The sequence below is a fragment of the Trichosurus vulpecula genome, chromosome 1 (genome assembly GCF_011100635.1).
Source record: "Trichosurus vulpecula isolate mTriVul1 chromosome 1, mTriVul1.pri, whole genome shotgun sequence".
Lineage (NCBI taxonomy): Eukaryota > Metazoa > Chordata > Mammalia > Diprotodontia > Phalangeridae > Trichosurus > Trichosurus vulpecula.
Window position 1 is genome coordinate 492,462,972 of NC_050573.1, and position 17,895 is coordinate 492,480,866.

The following is a 17,895-nucleotide window of genomic DNA, read 5'->3' on the forward strand; positions in this document are numbered from 1 at the left end:
ATTTAATATTCACATACTATGCAGCTATAGATTCTCAGTTAACTACTTGCATATTCTATATTACTTGTAATGTCATTAATTGATTCTAAATCAGTAATACAACTCCTTTAGATCATGTGATCAGTTTTCAAGAAATTTCTCGTGGTTTTATACATTGACTAATACTTTGTGTACTTAATACAGAGTGCAGTGCAAAGCTTTTTGGTTATTTTTATGAGTGTACCCATTACTACTTTTTTCTGATAAATATTGCTTTCTTTTGTGTGGACTGCCTTATAGAAATCGAGGTTCCCCAGAAATCAGTTTAACAATAATAGCTATCATTTATATAGTTCTTTAAGGTTTGCAAAGCATTTTAAAAATATCTTGCTTGAACCTTACAATAATCTTTGAAGCTAGATGCTATGACTATCTCTATTTTACCGTTGAGGAACTTGAGTTATTCAGAGGTTAAATGACTCGCCCAGGGTCACACAGCTAATAAGAACCAGAGGTAGAATTTGAGCTCAGGTCTTCTGACTCTAGGTTCAGTGCCCTGTCCACTGTCCATCTGTGTTCATTCTCTCTCTCTCTTTCCCTCTCTCTCTCTCTCTCTCTCTCTCCCTCTCCCTCTCTCTCCTTCTCCCTCTCTCCCTGCCCTCTCTCCTACTCTTTCCACACACATATATAAATACAATCTCCAACAGGTAAGACAGTACAGATATATTACCAAAGACAAAATGTGTAAACATCAAGTTTAGAATGGTCTAAAAAGAATTTTGCAGATATGTTCCCCATAAGGTTTCCCCAAAGGAAACAATATCACAACAATTTCATTAATACATTACAAGCAAGAGGCCAACCCACTTCAATTCTGGCATCAGTAAGGAATCTTTGTCCTTTAGTCAGGTTTTTAAGTGGCTGAGAGATAATCATCACTTTATAGAACAGTTCACTTATCACCTGGATATGCCCTTATCAGTAGAAATTGTGTTCACAACAAAGGTTAATTCCTCCACTTTGCAACTCCTGGCATACTGAGGAAAATGGAATAGTTAAAAACAAAAGGAAGGTTTTTGATCTTTTGGCTTTATTTCCGTAAATTCAGAGTACTTTTCCTATTTGTTATTCTGCTCCTGTAGCTGCACAAAGTTAGGTCTGAAAGATTTCCCTCCATCTCTAATCATTTTAGAGGAAGCATAGCAGGTAGAGCCAGTTAGTATGTCAACAAGCATCTATTAAGTGCCTACTCTGTGCCATACTGTGGTAAGCAGTGTGAATACAAAAAAAGAAAACAAAATCCCTCCAATCAAGGGACTCACAGTCTGATGGAAGTGACATGTGACTAAACCTCAGGAGACAGTCTAGGAATATATATGTGTGTGTGTATGTATATATGTATATATTTATAACTATCTTGTCATCTGCATAAAAATGCTAATTGACTTCATGGTTGCCTATAAGATAAATCAATAAGCATTTATTAAGTGCCTACTATTTGCCAGGAACTGTGTTAAGCACTGGGGAATACAAAAAGAGGCATAAGACGGTACATGCCCTCAAGTAACTCACAATCTAAGAGGGGAGACAATATACAAACAAGCTATATACATGATAAGTAGGAAATTATTCACACAGGAGAGGCACTAGGATTAAGAGGAGTTGAGAAAAGCTTCCTGTAAAAGATGGGATTTTAGTTGGGACTTAAGGATCAGTATGACAGGATAGAAGGAAAATAGAAGTGGGTCCAGGGCAGAGTTTTGGGGAAAACCCATAGGCAAATAATGGGCAAGTAATGGATGAAAAATCAGCAAAGAAGACTGAGAAAGCGTGGTGGGACAGATAGGAGTTATAACCAGTTATGGTTTAAAGAAGAAAAAATATCCAAAAGAAAAAGGTCATCAACAGTAATCCTGTCAGAAAAATAAAGTCAACATAGTCTGGCATGACCTGAACAGGATATGAATGAATGTATGAAGCCATTCTGACTGTAATGACCACTTCCCTTTCTAGAAGTTCCCCAACCATTTTTAAAAATGATTCATTGTAGAATTTTCCCAAGAACTCAACTTGTATTCAATGGTGTATACTTTGCAAATTCTCTTCCCTTTTATGGTACTTGGGACATTTGTGCGTTCTTGTCCAGCTTGTGGCACATCTGCTGTTGGTTTGTTCCCCATGATCTTTCACCTTTTATTGATGATAATCAGCCTTCCTATTGACTAGGAGGTGACACTTGAGTTAATTCTTACAGGAAGCTATAGTTTCTAAAAGAAGGAGGAACAGAGGAAATTCATTCCAAGCATAGGAAACAACCTGTACAAAAGAGAGGATAGATCAGGAGATGGAATATCACATTTGAATAACAGGAAACAGGCCAGTTTTGAGAGACTGTATAGTGGATAATGGGGCAAAGTGTCTAGTTAAGTCTAGGAAGGTAGGCTGGCATTGGATATGATGAGATTTACGTGCCAAATAGAAGAGATTGTATTTTATTTTAGAGGCACTCAAACTGTTTCAGCAGGGGGTAACATAGAGCTATGTCTTAGGAATATTGATTTGGAAATTGTGAATGATGACTTGGAAAGGGAAGGGACCATGCTTACTCATGAAGACCAATTCAAAGGCTATTGCAGCAGTCTTGGAGAGAATTGATATGTTACTGAATCACATTGTTACTTTTGTGAGTGGCAAGAAGGTAGTGATCAGAAAGATACTGTGGATGAAGAATCAATAAGACCTGGAACCTGAAAGGATATGGGAGGTGGGGTGGCTAGTGGTAGTTGGGGATGATTCCAAGGTGTTTCATATCTGAATGGTAGAAAGGATGGTGGTACCCTTGATGTAAGTGGGCAAATCATGAGGATGAAGAGGATAAGTTTTAGTTAGAAAGAGTTCAGCTGCCCTATGCTGAGTATTAAATGGGTAAATAAAATGTCTACAATACAATTTGATAGCACACAAGTGTTTTACATATTCAATAAATATAGTAAATCATTGGATAAAAATCAATGATTCAAAATAGTTTGGGAAAAATGTGCGTCAAGTATGTGATTGAAGATCTCTAAACCTTTCTTTATAAGGACTTATATTCATAGATCTAATAGGTATTCCCCCTTGTTGCTATAGTTAAAAGACATAAAAGAAATTAAATTGTTCAAACCCCAAGAAAAGTAATTTCAGATTTCCAATGATCAAATAAATCCAACTCTGTGCTTTAAATATCTTATTTCATCACTCTGGGTATTTCTTTTGTTGAGAGATATTGCAATTTTAAATGACTTTGGAAACTTTCTGTGGTCATAAAATACACTACCTTCTGCCAATCTAGTGATGAGTTTTTACAAAATCATCTAGATTGGTATTTGAATCATCCTTTGGTGCATAATGGAGACCTTTTCAGCTTGGCTTGTAACTTGCTAGAGCTTCTATTCCTAGTATTGGTTTAAGAAGCTAGGACCACAATGAGGTGTTACACTTGGACTTTAGAGAAGGAAGGTTATTACCTTACATTCAAACTGATAATGGTATTGGCTGCATTTGATGGCATTACAATAACATGCTAATATGTATTTGTTTTGAAATACTATTATGTTTTGGAAATTACAACATAATTAATTGAATTTTGTTATGACCTCCTCAGACTTTGCACTCAAAAAGTAATTTATAAAATAATGGAATGATATTGAAAGGTTATATTACACACTAAATATTCTGAACTTAATAGGACTCAAGAAATATCCCTTTCCATATACCCAGTAGAAGGTAAAATAATTCTATGTAATTGCAGATGTTTATTACATATAGCTTGCTTTTGAAAAAAAATAAATTTAACACACTTTCAAGGCTGTTGTGCTTATCTTTATTTCCTTCTGAACTTTTTTTATTCCTTTTCTGTTCATTTAAAAATACTTTGGCCACCCACTTTCTTTTTTCCCCATTCCATTTGCTATCCTCTTCTGTCCCCCCCCAAAAACAAATGGAAGAAAACATAAAAATCCTTATAACAAATAAGCATAGTGAAGAGCTAAACAAATTCACATATTGTCCATATCTGGAAATATATGGCTTATCCTCCTCCTTGATCCTGTCATCTCTGTCAGTTGATGGTTAGCATGCCTCTTCACAGGCCTTCTGTAGTCATGGTTGGTCCTTGCATCGATCAAAGTTAAGTCTTTGTTCATCCAATTCTGCTCCCATTCTGCATTATTTCATAACTCCCTGTCATCATTTCTCACAGTTGTAATAATATATCATTACAAAATCAAATAGCATAAATTGTTTAGCCATTTCCCAATTTTAAGTACTTTGCTTAGTTCCAAATTCTTTGCTATAAGAAGTACTACTTTAGATATATATATGTATGTATTGCCATTTTAATCTCTTTCAGGCATAAGCCTAGTAATAACAGTGTCATTGGGTCAAATAGTATGCATAATCTAGTCACTTTTTTGATATACTTCCAAATGTTTTCCAGAATGACAAAACCAGTTTACAGCTTCATCAGCAGCACATTGGTGTGCCAGTCCTTTTACATCTCCTTTAGCAGTTGTCATTCTTTTGACAATCTTATGGATGTGAGGGTGAACCTCAAAGCCTTTATTGATTGCCTTTCCCTTATTAGTGATGTGGAACCTTTTTTCATATGCTTGTTGATAGATTTGATTGTACCCTTTGAATTTGCCTCTTCTCCTTTGACTGTCTGTTAGGGAAATGGCTCTTGTTGTGTATTTGCAGAAATTTGCTATATATTCTTATATGTCCCTATATAGAACATACCTTTATCAGAAATTGACTACAAAAATATTTTTTTAGTTAGCTTTTTCATTTCTGTTTTAAATTTCATTGCTTTTGTTTGTGCAGAAGGTTTTTAATTTTTTTTGTAATGAAAATCATTCTTTTCTCCTGTGATCCTTTTAAATCTTTTTAAAATCTAATTTAATATTTCATTTTTCCCAATTACACGTAAAAACAAAGTTTTAGCATTTTTTTTTCAAATTTTGAATTCCAAATTCTCTCCCTCCCTCTTCCCCCATCCCATTGAGAAGGGAAATAATTTGACATAAGTTATACATGTATAGTTATGCAAAACACATTTCCATGTAGGTCATTCTGTTCATTCAGGCTCCAACACTTCTTTCTCTTGAGATGGACAGTACCTTTCATCATAAGTCCTACAGAATTGTCTCGGGTCATTGTATTACTGAGAATAGCTAAGTTATTCATAGTAGATCATTGTAAATGCTAGTCAAACCATAGAAGTAAAAAAAAAAATTTTTGTTATTCATATGGTTGAGAGGAAACAGTTTTTTTTATGGTTATTGGTGTGGTTCTAGGGGGTACAAACCTTCTCAAGAGCCTTCTAGTTATGTCCTATAAGAGTCACTGAACTGAGCATGCCTATTGTCCATGTGATTGCCATTTCTTGGGCCATGGTATTAAAATATTAAGAGGGAAAATATTACTTGGATATATATATATATATATAGCTGCTTTATTTATGATTTATAAGAATAAAAACTTGAAATCAGAATTTTTGTGCCCAGTGGTTAAGGATATTATGGCAAGTTAACATGATAGAGTATTATGTCAACATCCTATATCACCAATAGGAAGAATACAAAGACATACGGATAAACCCATATCAATGCAAAATAAAATGAACATACTAATAATAATTTTCACATTGGTGATTTACTAAAAACTATTACAAAATCATTAATAGCACTTTTTCTACAGATTTAGTAGGGTTCCTAAAGCAAATGTAATATTAATGTTCTTATTAAAATTTACATTATATTTTAATCAAAATATAGCTTGAATTTATAGTCTTTACTTGTTCCACATTTGCCTAGATTATTTGTTTCTTGACATTGTCAACTGTTAATTTTTAAAATGATAATTGTGAATAAAATTTGAGATTTTTGTGGCCATGCCAAGTATTTCTTAGTCAGTACACATTTACCAACTATGTGCCAACACTTTCGTACTGGAGATATAAAAAACGGGTAAAAGACTACCCCTGCTTTCAAGGAGCTCAAGGTCTAATTGGGGATATAACATGCAAACAACTATGTACAAATGATATAGATTCAAGATAAATAGAAAATAATCAACATAAGGGAAGGCACCATCATCAAGGGGGACCAGGAAAAGCTTCTCATAGAAGATGGGATTTTAGTGATACTTTAAGGAAGATGAGGGGGCAGAATATTCCAAGTTTGGGAGACAAATAGCCAGTGAAAATGCCTGGAGTCTCTTTAGATGGAGTTTCTTTTGGGAGCAACATCAAGTTTCCTTTATCAATGCCATTTTTCTAAGGAGATCTAGCATACTGCTCTCCCCCTTTTGTACTTATCTTTCCTTTTAAGAATAGTTGGCTTTAACCAGATTTTGTAAGTAGTTTCTTCTCTCAGGATCATTTCCTCATGTCCCACATATAGTAATTATAAAGCTGAGCAATGTGCTGGCTCATGATTCCTAAGATCCCAAAACCACAGGGTGAAATGAAATAAGCTAGGTTATTTTGCTTGTTGGTAAGTTATCTGTCATGAATAAACAGAACATTTTATTGATAGATTTCAGATATATTTCTTTTAATGTTTCTATGAAGTCAACTTTTGGTCATATGTTGAAGCTCTACCACATTATGTTGGTCTTATTGATTAAATATTCTCCAGAAAAAGAATCAAAATTCTTGTTTTTGCCAGAATTATGAATTTAGCAAGGACATGGTTAACTGTCATTGGGGTTTGTTTTTGACAAGGCTGTTTTTGCTAATCCTTGTCATATTTAGCTTCAAAATTTGGATATCTCAATTAGACTTGTCTGATTTTATAATATCTTTTTTGGGGATAACCCTTAATCCTATGTTGAGTTTTCTATATAATCCTTCCTTCTTTTGGAATAGGTAAGAGCCCAGAAGTATCCTTGCTTTGAAATTATACATATTACTAAACATGCTCACTAAATACATTTAAAATTGGCTATTTTTGATACAATAAGTACCCTTAATTCTCTAATTACCCTTAAAATTTCTTTGTTTTTTCAATCTCATTTACTTGTCCTTATGTGATTGAAGCTAGTGTATGCTCCATCTTTATATTTGTCTTTTTCTCTACTTCTTATTTCATAAAAGTATCTCCAGATAGCCTTGTTATTCTCATACTTATTGATCTTTATTGCATTTTAGAATTACATTATCTTAATGTACTATGATTTATTTAACCATTCCCCTGTTGTGTGTTTTAGTTGCTCCCACTTAAAAAAATTGCATATAATGCTGTTAGGAAAATCTTTTAAAAGATATCTTATTTTTTTAAAAATAAATTTCATTTTTGTTTTTACATTACCCACATGTCCCACAGTATCAATTCTCCTGTGTCATCCTGGAACACAAACCCACATATTAAAGAATAGAGAAAGAAAAAAAAGTTAAGCAAACAATAACCAACATAGTGAAAATGCTTGATATTACGTTCATTGGTCCACACCCATAGTCCCTCACCTCTGCAAAGAAATAAGGGAGGAGAGTTGTATTTTCATGTCTTCTTTAGAGCCAATCTTGATCATGATAACTGAGCAGAATTTAGTTGGTTTTATCGTAATTGTTATTTGTTATTCCCTTTGTTATTGTTGTTGTTCTTTCCATTTACTTTTTTATTTTGCTCATTGTGTATATCGTTGTCCTTTTAAAAAAAAGGTTTATTGATATGTTTTTACCACTATTTACAAATTAACTCCACGGTATATCTTTTTGACTGACTAAAACACTTCAGTAAAACTAACTTCATAATTACCTTTCCTGGCAAGGGCTTGCATCATTCCACATCTGTAGAATATCTCCCTCCCCTTCTGTTTTTGTTCTTTTCATGAATGGAAATCTATTATCTCTTCCTCCCATCTTCTGCCCCATTAAAAAAAGAAAGAGAAAAGAATAACATGTTCCTTGTAACAAATATGCATAGTCAAGACAAATTCCCTCATTGATTGTATACAAATGCATATATATATATACACACACACACATATGTACATATATATATATACACATATATATACACATATTATATACACACACATATGCCTGCATTATACAAATATATCCACATGTATATGTATTTGTATACAAATGCATGTATTTGTATACACATATATACATACATATTGTATGGAAATGTATATTTATGCATATCTCTATGTTATTATGCACTTTAAATCCATCACCCATCTGTCAGGTAATCATATGTTTCATACCTGGCCCTTTGGAATCATGGATCATCATTGTATTGATTATAGTTCTTCAATGTTGTTTGTATTTCAAGTGTTGTTGTTAACTGTGTAAATTATTTCATGGTTCTGATTGGTTTATTCATTAATTTATAAAAGTTTAAAAATATTAATTTTAATATTCATAATATAACATAATAGTTATAACATATATTATAATGACCATAATTGATAATATTTAATAAAATTGATGTTATAGTATAAATTATTCTTCTGGTTCTGCTTATTTCAATCTGCATCAGTTCATATGAGTCTTTCCATGGCTCTTTTAAATAATGTAGTTTCTCATTTCTTACAGTACTGTAGTATTTAATCATGTTTACAAAATTTATTCAGCCTTTCCTCAATTGATGGACATGCCTTTAGATTCCAGATTTTGTTCCACCACAAAAAGAGCAGCTATAAATATTTTTGTAAATATAGGATTTTTTTCTAATTCTTTAAGGTCTTTTATTTTTTTGTACAGACCTAGCAGTCCTTTAACTGGGTCAAAATCCTTGCATTGTTTAGTAATATCTTTGTGCATAATTCCAAATTGCTTTCGTGAATGGTTCTGGTCATTCATAGGTCTTCCAATAGTGCATTTATGTGCCTATTTTCCTTCAATATTTATCATGTTCCTTTTTTGTCATTCTTGCTAATCTTACTGATCTGAGGTGCAATCTCAGGATTGTTTTAATTTGTATTTCAATAATTAATAGTAGTTTGGAGATTTTTTTTCACATGACCATAAATTAGCCTGGGTTTCCTCCCTTGAGAACTGTTTGTTCATGTCCTTAAACCATTTGTCAATTGGTGATTGATGCTTGTTCTTGATGTATTTGAATAATTTTCTTAATATTTTTTGACACTGGGACATTTATCAGAGAACCTGTGCTATACAGATTCTTTCCCACTTGTTTTCCTTTTAATCTTAGCTTAAGTAGCATTACATTTGTCATTGGTAACGCCCTTTCCCACTTCTCATTTTTCTCTGGTACTATATGGCCTTTGAGAAATATTTGAGAGCCTGATGGAAAATGCTGTCCATATCCAGAAAAAGAACTATGGAGTCTGAATGCAGATGGAAGCATATTATTTGCTCTTTTTTTTTCTTTTGTTTGTTCTTTCTGGCAGTTTTCTCCATTGGTTCTAATTCTTCTTTACAACACGAGTAACATGAAAATAGGTTCAATATATGTGTAGAGCCTATATCAAATTACGTGCCATCTTGAGGTGAGGGGAGGGGGGAGATGGAGAGAAAAATTGGGACTCCAAATCTTATGGAAGTAAACGTTGAAAACTAAAAATAAATAACTAAATTTTAAAAAAGGATGAGGAATATTTGAGTGCCTATAGTGTATTTAATAGTGAGGCATCCTGAATAAATAACTTGTCATCCAGTAGAGAGCTGTGAGGCAGTTCATGTATCCTGCCTTCTTAATTACCGCCATTCCCTGACTCCTATTTTACTAGATATTTCCTCTCTTAGGCCTTTTCATAAATTATTTTTCTAAATTTAAGGCGCCTTACAAAACTGCCTTCCTTTAGACAAAAAGTCTTTAGACTTAGAGTCTTCTCATCTTTATCACCAACTACCTCATCACCTCAGCTACCAAGTTTCTCTTACTAGGTGTATTTCTTTTGTATGGTACTGAAGGAACTATGAGAGGCAGATATACATTCTGTGATTTCCATACCATTACTGAATATTATTATTAGAATTGTGATGAAAAGGTCCATGTCTGGCTAAAAAGACAACAAGCAAAAGCAGATTTGCTTTATATTGTTTTTTTTTCTTTTACCAGGAAAATGAAGGAAGTAATCATCCAAGAGGAAGTAAACCATTTCCCCTTTTTTTTAGAAGCAGTTGTAGAATCAGCCATTGCTTTTTGGTTTTACCCCCCCCTTCCAAACAAACACATCTGGGGTTTTTTGTTCTTTGGAAAATCTTATATAAAAGTCTCAAAAATTAGACCATGTTTAGTGGTGACATGGTGAGTTTCCCCAAAGTTCTCAGACTTCTAGACACTAGTAATGGTCTAGTATTTATTTACTAGTGGTAGTAATAGTGCTAGTTCACTCCAAAGAGAGAAGGAAGGGCACCAATTATTTTAAGAGACTCTGACGTGATGGAAATTAATTCTTGAGGGAGTATAGTTCAAGCCTCTTGAGCTGAAATGGATATTTGGCTGAATATGCGTCAAAGGAAAACACTGGTAATGATTAGTACATATAGAGACAATTCAGCTTTTTACCTTTCCAAGGGGACTTGTACATTGAATAAAATAAAACCAAAAATTATCAATGCACAACTTGGCCATGTTCTTAACTAAAATATTCAAACTGGTATAGCCGCTAAAGCCAAGCCAATACCTAAGCAATAACAGTTTGCCTTGAAAGTAGAGAGACTTGCCAAGGGTTGTGAAGTTGAGGACAAAATTCTTGCCTACTGTTATTCCTCAAATTGCTTTCTGTATTTATCTTTAAAATTTTTTTTGAAAGTTCTTACAATGAGGAAACTTTCTCTCTTAATACTGATTAATACTTTCCTTACAAGTTATGGTCTTAGAGCTTGAGAACTGAGAGGCTAAGTGATGTATAGGGCCACACAGCCAGTATATATCAGAGGCAGTACTTGAACCTGGGTCTTTCAGCCTTCAACTAAATATCCTGTCTCCGTGGATCTTTATTAGTTAAAAATATATTCCTTAGTCATTTATTAATTGTATGAGTACAGATGTTCTCTATTCTTGATGTTAAAGGCCATTGATTACAATACAAGTTTGGTTATAAGACCACAATGTTTAATTTTTTTCATTTTATCTATTTTTAGTTTTTCTTCAGTTAACACTAAACAAAATTATGTTACAAGAGTCATGAAAAATTTAAAGAGAGAGTTCACTGTTATGTGGAGACGTTAGGGAAGACTTCATGGAAGAGGCAGTGTAGAATAGAGCCTCAAAGGCAGGAACTTGGCTTGACAAGCAGATGTAAGTAGGAGTCTCTGCCAAGCAATGGTGCATGGTATATGAGCAAAGGTATGGAATCAGAGATGAGAATAGTGAATAGTAAGTAAATAGTTCATTATGGAAGTAATTTATGGAAGGGAGTGCTTTATGAGTTAATTTATTATCCATTCTCATTTTTTCTCTCAATATACTTTTTCAGAATGGTTGAGAAGTTCTTATTGATGATTTGATTTGTAATTTTTTTGAAAAGTTAAATGACACTTCCCCCAATTTGACTTTGTTCTTGGTAGAGAAACTTACATTCAAAGTCACATTGTATTTGTAAAGTTTGCATCGTGTCATTTAAGTGGGGAAACCCATACTATTTTACAGATACTTCCACAATTATTAATAGAAAAATTGCATTTGAAATGGGATCTAGATATGAGTTCAAAATTGTAAAAAAATTAATTTGTAGGCCATTAAGACATAACATAGTTTAATTCATTTGGAAGGTTAAAAACAGTCAATGACCTTGAGACATAACATGAATCCATTAATATCTGTTCCTTGTAATAGGAGTAATTTCCATGCAAAATTGAAAATTAGAATTATGCTGAGGTCATCATACTGAAATATCTGTATCTTTGCTCATGCCTTTAGCAGCCCACAGAATAAACTTCCTTCAAGTGCCATTGGAATGGTTAAACACACAAAGGATTTCATGGAAATAAAGTAACCTTTGCTTGGGGAATTTCTATAAATGAATTAGACATCCTGAATATAATTGACATTTGTGTTTAGGAATAGCATTAATACTTGTTTTATTTTCTAAATTTTTGATTGCATGCAGGAGTAGTTTGACATATCCTATTAACTAGCAATGACAATATTAATTTGATTCCTGTCTCAGAATTAGAAAGAAAAGTATCCAGCAGCAGCTTTACTGGTGAGAAGGTTGACAGGGAGGATGATGAGGCATGTCAAGGGCCACCTAGTTAAACTAGGCTATGTGAGGCATGCAGGAATTTGATTAGAGGGGCCCCAAAGTACAAGTTTAGGAGGTGAAAAAATTAAGTCTTCCATATTAAGTGCCTGGTATACCGTAGCGTGGTAGCTTGGAAGAAGCTTTTCCTATTGTGTTAACCTATTTATGTGGTGATAAGTGTGGCTTTTTTAAAAACAATTTTTTTCAACTAATCAAAATCTGTCTTTCCTCTCATATTTCGTCTCCAGTCCCCCAACTGGAAGAAAAACCCAACCCCAAATCTTTGTAGCGTGTGTGTGTGTGTATGTGTATGTATGTGCATACACACATATGTACACATATACGTACATACATACATACACACACGTACATTCACATACATACATGTTAAGTGAAGCAAAACAAATTCTTACATGGCCATGTTTAAAAAATATACGTCTTTATCTGCTCTCTAAGTATATCATGTCCCAGTCAGAAAATCATACCATGTTTTACTTTGCATATTATGGAATCCAGGTTGTTATTGCACTGATCACAGTTCTTAAATCTTTTCAAGTTGTTTTTCTTTACAATATTTTTGTGTAATTATTTTCCCACTTCACTTTATATCATTTCCCAGGTTTCTCTGAAACCATTCAGTAAGGATTTATTGATTGTTTTTAGGTTCATGGTTATAGGTACTATTCAAGGGATTCCTTTCTTTGCTTGGTATGAACAGGGAAGAAACCTGTTCCTGTTTCCTTCCCATACATTATAAAGCTCCTTTTTGACTCAGGAATTTTGTCTCCAGAGGTTTGGATTTATTTGGAGACCCTCTCTTGTTGTTGGTCATCACAACATTTCCAGGGTAATGTCTTACTTGCGTGGGAATTGGATTTAAGTGAGGTAGAGCTGCGCAAAGTCATCAGCCTCCCTCTATCCTCCAGAGTCATTGGAGTCCAGTGGCAAGACAAAAGTCAAGACACCGGCAATGAGTCTTCCCCCTTACAATATAAAGTTCTTGAGGATGGGGATTGTCTTTATTCTTCCTTAGTGCTCCCTAGTGCTTAGCGCCTTGCCTAACACATAACTGCTTGTTAAATTAAAGAGTTGGGGGATGATGACAGTTGATTGAATAATACTTAAATGTATCTTTGTAATCTATTATTTTTATACTGACCTTCATCTTGGGGACCTTTGCTGTAATAAGAATGAGAAGGCAAATGTGTAGCAATATCTAAAAATAAACATTAAGCAATAACATTATAGCAATAAACCTTTGTTTAAAATACAGTTGTCCCTTCCATATTGTGGGGAGTGAAGGGGGTGTAAAGGAAAGGAGTGCATAAAGTAAAATTTTTTGGCCCTCCTTTTGTACCAGAGGGAAGAAGTCAGAATTATTATGATATTGAAAGATAAAAGATGTTGATATTATCTAACACTATACATATATTTTATGCATTTCTGAGTTTCTAAACCATTTCTGTGTCATCTGTGGCTTCTTTCCCCAAATTCCCATTTAATTTCTTCTGCTGGCATGATATATCAAAACTATGATGAGCAAAGTTGCATTGTGGAAGGGATTACTGTAAAATCATTAGAAATCAACCCAAAGGGTAAGATTGATTAAGGTATTGGGCAGGTGGGTTAGAATTGTACAAAGGTGCTTAATGGATCTTACTGTTATCTTAATGTTATTTATTTTTCTTTTAAAAGTTCTGTTTTTCTTTATTCATGTATTTCTTTTTTTCCCCCATGTTGCAGTGTGCAAAGATCCACCTTACAAAGTAGAAGAATCTGGGTACGCTGGTTTCATTTTGCCAATTGAGGTTTATTTTAAAAACAAGGTATGTAGCATTCACTTATTATGTCAATCTCTGGAAAACCCCTTTGAAACTCTGTTGAATGATTTATTATGTAATAATGATGCAGCTATTTTGATGTGCCAATATTTTAATTACGAGAATATTTTAAATCAAATCAAATTTAATTTTTTCCCCCTCTGGGAGTACTGTGTGGTATTATCCATAATCAGGAATAGAAAAGTAAGTTTCTAGAATAGGAGAGATTTTTAATTTGTCTTTTTCTCATATTTTCAATCTTCTTAATTAGGAAAAATCAATAATTCTTCTGAGTAATCGTTTTGTAGAACAAAAAATTGTTGCATGTTTGTCATAAGGAAAATGGAAGTTAGGCTTTTGTCCTTGAAACTTAGCATTGTTCCATCTCATAATACCAGCACCATTTGATTTTTTCCTGGGAAAGAACCATTTCTGGTGTTTGATATTTAGCTGGAAGGAGTTTATTGAATGTATATATACTTATTACAGTTTAAGATGTTAACAGATTGAAAATTACCTTAAGAATTATTCTAAATTATCTACAGTCTCATGAGATATAGTCTAAAATGTTTCATATTTTTCCTTTGCCCACAAAGTTGCTCTAGTTCACAGAGCTTGTTCTCTCAGGTTTAGAAAATACACACGTAGGGTATTTAGGATATAGTAAGCAGCCTTATCATCAGGAAATGTGTCTTAACAGTTGTGGATTTTGGTTGTAGGAGTCTCAAAACATTTTGATATTTAGAAATGGATTGTATTCCTCTTTTATTCCAAACCAACATAAAGAAAACACTTTTTAGATTTTTTTTGAAAGCACATATAGTAATATGACTGTTATAATGATAATTCCTTATATTTGAATATCACTTTTGTCATTGAAGATAGAATGAATTCCTTGAGTTGTCATGCCAGTAATAGTTTGTAGACTGATTTACACAACAAATTAAAATTTGTTCATTTATTCTTCTTTGATTCTTTTTGATTATGTGAAGACCTTCTGCTTGCTCCTTCTTACAGTCTATCCTACATAACAGTGCTATTCAATCCATCAAATCAGATCGATTTTCCTGTTATGTAGATTAGATCATAACATTTCTTTGCTCATAAAACTTCAGTGATACCCATTGCCTAATGAATAAAGTCCAGTATCCTGAGCTTGGATTGCATGGATATCCATGGTATATCTATATACCTCTCCAGTCTTATCTCTTGCTATTCCCCTTCACATATCCCATGTTTCAGCCAAATTGGATGACTTATCATTTTCTGAGAATGCCACATGCCTTTTCTGTTTCCCTGTTTTTGCTAATATCATTCAATATTACCTTAGATATCTGTTTCCTCTTTATTCCTTGAGAGCATCTAAGAAAATGCTTTGCTCATAGTAGGTGCTTTATATTTGTTGAATTTGATTTAATAATAGCAACAGCAGCTAAAACTTATATAACACTTACTTTGTGCCAAGCCCTTTACAAAGGTTATTACATTTGATCCTTACAATCACCCTGGGAGGTGCTATTGTTAGCAACATTTTACACAAGAAGAAACTGAGGCAAACAGAAGTTAAATGACTTGCCCAGGGTCATAAAGCTAGTAAGTGTCTGAGTCTGAATTAGAACTCAGGTCTTCCTGATTCTAGGCCCCATTCTCTACTCACTCCTGAGTCATTTAGCTGCCCCAATCAAGAGAATCAAATGGGAATCCTAACAACTCTTCAAAGTCTTACTCTTTCATTACCTCCTCCTTGAAATCTCTCCTAATTTTTCCTTCCAGAAGTGATCTCTGCTTCCCTCTGAATGATACTTACTTTTTTTTAACCCCTCATGCTTTTGTATTACTTCCCCTTTGTGTTATAGTTATTTGCTTACATTTCTTGTTTCTGTTATTAGATGGTAAATTCCAAGAGAGTGCAAAATGGGTCATTTTCAATTACTGTTCCCCTCTGGGTCTAGCACAGTATCATCCAATTGTAGTGCTTAATAATTGTTGACTAACTGACTAGTGCTTTTTAGTAAGATATTTTGATATAGGCAACATTATCACCAGCAGTACACCGAACCCTTTGATGCTTTGAATTTTCATTTGGGTCATTATATTTATGTGATCCTCAATGTAAAGAGAGGACCCAGTATTCTTGAAGACCATATTACTGAAACCCAAGCTCCTGTTTCCTAGCTTGTTAGGAACTGGCATTGCCTAGTAAGGAGCATGTCATAATCTGAATCTGTTGTCTAGGTCCTATTGTAACTAAGTGTGGAGAGGCTTAACATCTGGAAGATTCTTTACTAGGTAATGGTTTGCTTTTGTTTTTGTTTTGGTCATAGCATCTTATGAAGAATACCTTCTAGTTGTGGAGAGGTTATAATTTCCATGGTAGAGATGTCCAAAATCACAGAAAACTCATAGTTGAAAGGGACTTTAGAAGCCATCTATTCCAAAAAATCTCTTCTACAGCAACCCTGACAGGTTCATCCACCCTTGATTGGATATCTTTGGTGAGATATCCACTTCTTCCAGGGAAGGCAGGCTATTTCACTTAATGACATCACTAATGGGGAATGGCGGCAAAATAGAGAGTGTTTGTGAAAGATGGGACAGAGGTAGAATTACCAAGATTTAGCTACTGATTAAATGTAGAGAGAGAGAAAAAGAAGAGTCAAGATGACAGATTTGGAGCTTATGTAATATGGAGTGTAGTTTTGGTGGTGTTAGGTATGGAAATACATTAGAAGTAGCAGGTTTTGTAGTAAATGTCACTTTTGTGACGGATCAAATTATTTAAACTGTGTTTTACTTTCTCCATCTGTAAAATGAGATATTTGCACTTGTTTAATTGTTTCAGTTGTGTCTGACTCTATATGACCCCATTTGAGGTTTTCTTCCAAAGATACTGGAGCAGTCTGTCATTTCCTTCTCTAGTTCATTTTACATATGAAGAAACTGAGGCAAACAGGGTTAAGTGAATTGCTTAGGATCACACAGCAGCTAAATGCTAAATGCCAGATTTGAATTGACTCCAAGCCTGGCACTCTAGTGACTGTGCCACCTAGATACCTCAAGAATATAATTCCTTTTTCCCATGTCCTGTGTGGGATTTCAACCAGATAAACTCTAAATTCCCACTAGTTACAAATGTTATGATCATGTAAAGAAAACTTCATAGCCATTCTGTCAATTTTATATTTTCATCTCTGCAACTTGCCACCCTGCACTGATGTGTATGGCTGTTTTTCGGGTATCAAACAGGTATTAATAGAAAACAACTTAGTAGAGTTGAGGGACAAAAAGATAACATTCCAGTTTTTTATGTTTTAGAATTTTCTTACTTTTAAAGTTAGATGTCAGAAAAGAAGAAAATGATTGTTTCATTAGACATTTCCTTTAAGACCTTTTTTAAAAAACAGGTATCTGACAGCTTATGTAGAAATTTAAGCCATCAAATTAGAATTATTTTTAAGTTTTTTTAACTAGTGAGCATTTATGGTCTCTCTATTCATTTTTCCCCTACTGGCATTGGTGTGGGGAAAAAAGAAGAAAAATAAAACCATTATAAAAATATTCTTAGTTATGTGAAACAACCGTATTGGCCACATCTAAAAATTTGTATTTCATTCTCCATGTTTAATCCGTCACTAGTTAGGAGCTGGGTAGCAATAATGGTTGAATATTTTAGTAATCAGAGCTCTTAAATCATTTAAAGTTGTTGGTTTTTACATTATTCCTTATAGTATAAATAGTTCCCTTGGTTCTGCTCACTTCATTCTGCAGCAGTTCATATCAATCTCTCCATGCCTCTTTCAGACTATCTTTTCCCTCATTTTTTACAGAATGATAGCATTTCTTCCTCCCTCCCTCCCTCCCTCCCTTCTTCCTTCCTTCCTTCCTTCCT

At 33.8% G+C, this 17,895-nt stretch overlaps 1 protein-coding gene across 4 annotated transcripts in view; it reads left to right on the forward strand.

Annotated features, from left to right (window-relative positions):
* Positions 1–17,895, forward strand: part of MLLT3 (MLLT3 super elongation complex subunit) — a 297,894-nt gene that overhangs the window by 146,890 nt on the left and 133,109 nt on the right. For all 4 annotated transcript variants that reach the window (XM_036738103.1, XM_036738120.1, XM_036738112.1 and 1 more), the window contains one exon: positions 13,930–14,012. In XM_036738103.1, the coding sequence (XP_036593998.1) occupies positions 13,930–14,012 (83 nt within the window). The remainder of the gene's footprint in view (positions 1–13,929; positions 14,013–17,895) is intronic.